The following is a 7,925-nucleotide window of genomic DNA, read 5'->3' on the forward strand; positions in this document are numbered from 1 at the left end:
GAAGAAGAAGAAGAAGAAGAAGAAGAAGAAGAAGAAGAAGAAGAAGAAGAAGAAGAAGAAGAAGAAGAAGGAGAGGAGGAGGAGGAGGAGGAGGGAGGAGGAGAAGGAGAAGAGAGAGAGAGAAAGAAAGAAAGAAAGAAAGAAAGAAAGAAAGAAAGAAAGAAAGAAAGAAAGAAAGAAAGACAGAGAGAGAGAGAAAGAAAGAAAGAAAGAAAGAAAGAAAGAAAGAAAGAAAGAAAGAAAGAAAGAAAGAAAGAGAAAATCTTAAGAATGAAGAGAAAATATACTATTTATTAAGTGGAAATGGATCATAATAAAGGTCTTTGTCCTCATTGTGTTCACCTTGAGTAGGCTGAGGAGAAGGAAGAGGAGGGATTGGTCTTGCTATCTCAGGGGTGGCAGAGGCAGAAGACAATCCACATATAAGTGGACCTGTGCAGTTCAAACCAATGTTGTGCAAGGGTCAAATGTATATATTAATAGAGTTATATATTAATTCTATCTGCGGATCATAAAAAAATCCAAAAAGAAATACATTTGAATTTCATCCTGCAGGATCAGTGTAATTCGCCAGGTAAAAATGAGCGGAACAACATTCCAGGTACAGCGAACAACCTGGGTAAAGTCACAAAAGAGTTAAAGTACATGGTCCACCCAGGGATGAAAGAGGGTTTAAATATAATCATAATAAAAGGTCTAGGGAAAAAGGCAAAAATGATTATAAAAATGTAAAACAGGGCTATGGTGTTGCAGGTCACATAACTTGTAAGTGGTCAGGAGTCAAAAAACATTCTAAACCAAGGAGGAGCAGGATCAAATATGTATTTTAGAAAAATAATTGTGGTGTTATGCAGAGACTAGACTGGAGGAAGAAAAATCAGTAGAATAGGGCATATAGAATAGAAACTACCTGACAAAAGTCAAACAAATACATACACCCAGAAAACCACAGGAAATTCTTGACTTGGGAGGTGGAGAAATCAAGCAATATATATCGCTTTTTTTTCCCTCCCTGTATTACATACATATGCCCACAAACACATGTATTTGTGGACTGATTATCTAACCTCTGCGCCTGTCTTTCCATTCACAAAATGGAGATAATAATAGATTGTTGTAAGGACTGAATAGGTTGATCCATGAAAAGTGTGTAGCACATAGTAAGGGCTGTATGAACATTGTTGTTTTGTTGTTATCTTGCTTCTTTCTATTACATCATTCCTTTCCTTTTTTAGTTTAATTACTGTCCCATTCCCATTGTCAACTATTTTTATGTCACCAAAATTCCAATTGTAAGTTTTAGGCTTAAAGTGTTCAGAGAGTTCTACGATGTTGATTCAACTTAACACATTTTAAAAGTCTACCTCTTGTGTTATTAGAATTTTCAGGTATGAAGGGGAAAGACCACATATAAAAAGAATCATCCTCTCTTTTTGACACTGAGGAAACTCACATTCCATTAAGAGGAGGATGAGAAGTACACAACTTAGTAAAACATAACATGAGATAAGACAAAAGATAATGAGAGAAGTCACAACAAAATGCATGATGGAAAAGCATTTTTGCTGGAAGTCAGGAGACCCGTGCTCTAATTCAGGATTCAATACTTAATGGACAAATTTCCTGAGGCAAGTTGCTGAACCTTGGATAAGCAGAGAGATGTGATGAGTAGGCACTTCCATCTGGAATTAGACTGGGTGTATCACCATCTGACTCTACCATTTGCCCACTGTGCACCTTTGGACAGGCTACTTGACTTCTCTGTACTTTTGTGGTTTAATCTATAAAATGAGGATGATGATAACACTATCCACTTCCTGCAGCTGCTGTGTAGATCAAAGGAATTAAAACATGTAAAGTTATTAGAATACTACTTGCCATTAAGTATACTCCTTAAAGTGACAGCTATTTTAAATATTTCTGAACCTCAGTATCTTTCAACGTAAAATAAAGATAATAATTGCCTTTAACAATCTGTCTTATAAGATTGTTGTGAGATAATTTTTATGAAAGTGCTTTGTCAATCATTGAGTATATAATATACAAATGTATAATGGTGTGTATAATATAATAAGGGACACTAATACTAGTAGGTAACAGATAATTCCTTCTCCGAGTATCCTTTAGCCATCTTATAGATGGAAATTTCACTTGGAGTCCTTCCTAAATACACCAAAACTAAAATGAAACATTTACTTCCATCTTGCTGGAATTCTAATCAATGAGAATTCGAGACAATGGGGAAAATAACAAAAAATGTTATGGAGTTTATTTTTTTAATAATCATTTGAATGGATTGTCTTAACAGATGAACCTGTAGGCATTGATGACCACATTTTTAAAATGGTATTAGAGTAAATACAGAATATTCAGTCTTTTAAAAATGTTAACCACTTGGGATGTCTGTTGACATTTTGCAAAGCAAACCATAAATGTACTTAAACAGATGAGTAAAACATGAAAATTAAAAATCAGCCCATCTTTTCTCCGAGTACCTTTTTCAAATGGCACAGAGAACGTTACACAAGCTCCAGGCACCTCTATATTTAATTCCTAGGGGCAATGGTATTCATCAGTGCATTAAGCAGCCTGGTCAGGTACTGCTGAGTCAACCTCGTTCTGGGACTCTCCTTGCTTGTGAATGCAGCACACAGGCCTTGAGATGTCATTATTCCGACATTATGATAAGGCATTCACTTATGCTGCTTTACAGGAGAAAGAACCAGAGTTTAAAAAGCCATAGCCACCAATTTACATTACGCTACTGTAACCCTCTTAAACAGAATCTCATTTTAAAACACAGTGCTTGCAAGAGAAAAAGCTTCACTGGCTTAATCCATGATTATGAAATTGGTGGTCATTTGGAAGATGTCTCTTCTTTTTTTTTTCTGTTTTTTCTTTTTCCATCAATAGTTTAATTTTCATTAGAAATCACAGTCTTGGTACTAAGTCAGCACCAATTTATGTATAGCACAAAGCACAAAGGTGACCTTCGCTTGCTTGGTTTTTTTTTGTTGTTTGTTTTTTTGTTTTGTTTTGTTTTGTTTTGTTTTGTTTTAAGACAGAGTCTCGCTCTGTTGCCCAGGCTGGAGTGCAGTGACACAATCTCGGCTCACCGCAAGCTCTACCTCCTGGGTTCAGGCCATTCTCCTGCCTCAGTCTCCCAAATAGCTGGGACTGCAGGTGCCTGCCACCATGCCCAGCTAATTTTTTGGTATTTTTAGTAGAGATGGAGTTTCACTGTGTCAGCCAGGATGGTCTCAATCTCCAGACCTTGGGATCTGCCCACCTTGGCTTCCCAAAGTGCTGGGATTACAGGCGTGAGCCACCGCACCCAGCTGGTGATCTTCTATTAATGGAAGAACTACTGTTAAGTCACTGGACTGATGAGCTTCACAGGGCCAACACTTCTTAGCTTGGACATGCTTACTAAACAAGTTATGAGTGCATGCTCTAAATTACCTTGTATGAATAAGGGCTGTAAACTACGTTATTTTGAGGAAATGGCCACTTTTCAAAATCTTCAAAGTGCACCGGCAAACATGAAGCTTGGGTGTGTTATAATTAATTGGGAAAACAGTGGATGCCTCAATCATTGCATTTGGCATGATTAATGAAAGAGCTCTATCACAGCAAAGTCTAGCGTTCATAAAGTGCTTCTTGCCGGGGGAATCTTAAATCATAAATAGCAACATGTTTAGTCCTCTGCCCTTTTATAAGAGATAAAATTGTGGTACAAATAGAGTAGGCTTTTTTCCCAAGGTGGCACAGAGCTCAACAAAGTCAAAATGTGGCATTTACATCCCTTGATTTATAACCTTTATAATGTTTACTTAAGAATGTATCCAAAGGAAATTCCTATTGTTTATTTTACTATTTGTTTAGTTGAATTATTAGTTAAAACTTTTTTCTAGTGTCATTTGCCAGAGGGTGATGCTGATTAGAAGAACTAAAACTAGGGATGACATGCAGTCTCACATTTAGCAACCGGATACAATTTTAAGTTCAAAACACAGCCTATTCCAGCAAGAGCACTAGGATTGGACAATAGCACCCCTTCAATCCCAATACTGCCAACAGTCTTTACAGTTGGGATTGTCCTTTCTTGACTCTGAACCACACCCAAAAGGTCGTCAATCTGTGAATGTTTATTTACACTTCTTCTTACCATCTTGCACATTATGGACTCTTACAGCTGCCTTCAAAAGAGAGCTTTCAGATAGCCATGAGGAACTAGAGATTTTTTAAATAAATAAATAAGGCTATAAATATAAACAAAGAGTTGATATTTGACGTTGGAATTCAAGGGATACATTAATAAGTGCTTGTGTATCCACAGGCTTCCTTACTTTGTGCCTGAACTCAGCACCCAATCTATGTACCCCAGCTATCAGCTTTTCAGGGTCCTGATGAGAAACAAACAAGAGGAAATTAAACACTTGAGTGTTGACAGTACAGACCAGAATCTGGAATTACTGTGAATCCTTACAAGTGTTCAGAGCTCCTTCACTGGGGATGTGAATTTGTCATCGTGTATCAAATGTATGGGGACGCTGCCTGCCAGTAAAGATCCACTCAGACCTCAGAAAGAAAAGGTTAATCTTTCAAGGAGAATTTAGGAAATATTTAGAAACAAGGAATAATTCCACACTAGGAAATCCATAGGTGCTCAAAGAATAAGAAATTTAAATCCTCCACTACATACATGTAAGTTCACACATGCTGATCATCAACCGGCATCTTTAGTGAGTCTCTTCTATTGAACTCACTACAGTAAGTAAGCTGAAACGCAACTTCTGAAAGACTGTCAACATGTGTGTTTTTTTATATAGTTGGCTGGGTAGGTTTTTACCTAGCTCTACACAGTAACACCAAATTATAGATTAGCTTCTCAGGGGAAATAACTGTACACACTAATTACATGTAATACAATAGCCATTCACAGAAGATCCCCAGTATACATGACAACTATGAACCCAGTCCCTGGAATCAAGAAACTGTACATCAGAAACAACTCAAATGGCCTTCAACAACCGTTAAAAGGATAAACCATCTGTGGTACATTCATGCAATGAAATAATACTCAGCAATCAAAAAGAGCCAACTGTTGATACACTCAACAACACAGATGAAGATCAAATTCATTATGCTAGTAAAAAGAAGCCAGACAGAAGAAAGCTACATGCTGTATGATTCTATTTATATGACATTCTGTAAAAGACAAAACTACAGGAATGGAAAAGAGATCAGTGGTTTCCAGGGTTACAGGATATAGGGAGGGATTGACTACAAAGGGCAGCACAAAGAAGTTTTGGGGGATGATGGAATTCTATTTCTTGCTTGTGGTCGTGATTACATTACACATTGGTAAAACTCAAAGAATTTATATCCCTGAAAAAGTGAATTTTACTGTAGTTAAACTAAATATCAAAAGTGTAAACACTTCACATAGTTTATTTCTCATTCTCATGTATTCAAGAATTGTCTTTCAAATATTTCCACTAAACTCCTGCTTATCACTTTCAAGAATTTAGCTTCAATGTCAACTCTTCTATAAAGCCTCCCCATAACTCTCTATGTTCCCGCTTCTTTCTAAGATTTTTTTTTTTTTTAAAGAAAATAAACATTACTCATACAGCCAATATCCTTCTCTTTCAGGGGTCTCCTCCATGCTGGGTTGGCACGCATTCTTCCCCAATATGCTTTTATATTTTTATTACATAGTTATGTACCAACAAATTTTGTTACGGGGAGGATAATTTTATGTTAATAGATATTAATATTACATCAATTAAATATATACATCATGTATACATTGATGTATACAAAAATATACATCAATTAATCATTAATGTTAATATTACATGTCACATTTTTTTGAGACGGAGTCTTGCTCTGTAGCCCAGGCTAGAATGCAGCGATCTCGGCTCACTGTAACCTCTGCCTCCAGGGTTCAAGCGGTTCTCCTGCCTCAGCCTCCCGAGTACCTGGGATTATAGGCCTCCGCCACCGCACCTGGCTAATTTGTGTATTTTTAGTACAGACGGGGTTTTACCGTCTTGGCCAAGCTGGTCTCAAATTCCTGACTTCGTGATCCACCCTCCTCGATGTCCTAAAGTGTTGGGATGACAGGCGTGAGCCACCACGCCCGGCCAATATCACATGCGTTTTTTGCAATTTGCTTTTTTTCATACAACATTGCTTTTAAGACAGTCCATTCTTAAAGAGTATTTCACTGTAGGAATATGCCAATATATTAATTCACTGCACTTTTGACAGATATTTAAGCTGTTTCCATGCTCCAAGTTACACTGTGCCACATTTATCTGTTATTATATCTCTTCTTCTTCTTGCGACACGATGAGCAATTCCAGAACAAAAAGCATCCAGAATTCCTATCCCTTTCCCTAATTTCCGGTACACCTGCAAATCACTGCCTGCGAAATGTGTTTCGCATGGAAAAAGATGCTGTGTACCTGGCACACAATAAGCACCACTCCATAAAAATGTGTTGAAAGAATAAAAGCTGACAAAATGTTATTTTAAATCTTGGGCTCTCTACTCACTTCTCCACGGTGTAAGATTTAAGGGGGAACTGACTCAATTCTCACTGAAAAGTCCTTTAGTATTCCAGTGTGGACGTAAAGAAATCTATGAAACAAGGTCACTTCACAATTCTCTTGCTTTCGCGTTAGAGGATCTCAAAGCACTACACAAACCGCGATTTTCTCCAGTGATTTTTCCTCTCAATGTGCCTCAAGGTCAGTTCAGAGCAGTATTTAAAGCTTGAATACTCTTCACCAGCAGCTGTAAAGGGCCGGGAAACCAGAGTCTGGATGTAAATAACAGTAACAAACTATTCCCGGGTCTTGTTTTTTCTCGAGGAATTTTTTTCTTTTCTTTTCATGGGTCCCCGTTTGCGCTCTTAGTCGGCTTACCAGTCCTAGTCCAGGAGCCGACAGGGAACAGCCCACCTGCAGCAGGTCTTGGGCCACCACTCGCCCCGCCCCCATCTCCACTCCTCACTCGCTCTCCCCGCTCCTATTAAGCAGATCTAACGCTGGCTGATCTCCTCTCCAGTTCTTCGTGGTTTCGTTGTAGCCTTGATATACAAGACAAATGCACACTGTACTCTGGGCTTACAAAACCATCTATCATCATCCTTTGGACGTGACCAATACACTGTGTGTTTCAGAGAAATTAATCTGGTGTTTAGGGGGAGAAAGGCATTTCCAACTCAGTCTCCGTGCAGAACCTTCCCGCAAACCCTGTAGCGGCATTTTTCGACACTTTTCTCCTCCGTTCGGCAAGCCTCAAACTTGACCTTCGAGAGGATTTTAAGGGTAGAGCCTTCCTCCCTTTCCCTCGTCTGCTCCAAGAGCGCACGTAGGCCTTCTTCTGAGAAACAGCTGCTCGGGACCAGAGCTCGGAGAACTGCACGTCCAGGAGCGCGGGCGCGGCAGGGGAAACGGGAGGAGGCGGTGGCGGTGCGGGGAAGGGAGGAGGAGGCGGCAGGAGGGGGCAGGAGGTGGAGGGAGGAGGAGGATCGGTCTGCATATGCATGAGGCACCCAGCACTGCCCTCTTCCCCGGCAGCTGCTCGGGCGGGGGCGAAGGAGGGAAGGGGAGGGGAGCGGAGGAAATGAGGCTGGGGCGGGGCCGCCAGAGCAGCCGCTGCGGCTGACGCGGGTTTAGAGAACGGAAGAGGTGATTTGCATGGCGCCTGGTGATTGGCTGATGGCCGGGGGCTGGGTCTGAGAGACGACTCCTGAATGGTTTAACGGAAGAAATTACAAGATTCATTCGACTAAAGAAAGCCGGGGCGGGCCTGGTCGGCGCGATATGCAGCCTGTCCGCAAGGGGGCGCGATGGCCTATCTTTGTTCTGGTTAAAGGTTCCTTTTCCCTCCTCCCTCGCCCCCGCCCC

The 7,925-nt window shown here is 40.1% G+C and overlaps 1 protein-coding gene across 1 annotated transcript in view; it reads right to left on the reverse strand.

Moving 5' to 3' along the window:
• Positions 1-6,959: 6,959 nt before the first annotated feature.
• Positions 6,960-7,925, reverse strand: part of LOC105538219 (formin-like protein 6) — a 4,705-nt gene continuing 3,739 nt past the window's right edge. The window contains exons 4-5 of the mRNA XM_011978028.1: positions 7,509-7,767; positions 6,960-7,478 (exon numbers count right to left, since the gene is read on the reverse strand). Coding sequence (XP_011833418.1) covers positions 7,213-7,478; positions 7,509-7,767 — 525 coding nt within the window. The 3' untranslated portion in view covers positions 6,960-7,212. The remainder of the gene's footprint in view (positions 7,479-7,508; positions 7,768-7,925) is intronic.

The sequence above is a fragment of the Mandrillus leucophaeus genome, unplaced genomic scaffold (genome assembly GCF_000951045.1).
Source record: "Mandrillus leucophaeus isolate KB7577 unplaced genomic scaffold, Mleu.le_1.0 Scaffold187, whole genome shotgun sequence".
Classification (NCBI taxonomy): domain Eukaryota; kingdom Metazoa; phylum Chordata; class Mammalia; order Primates; family Cercopithecidae; genus Mandrillus; species Mandrillus leucophaeus.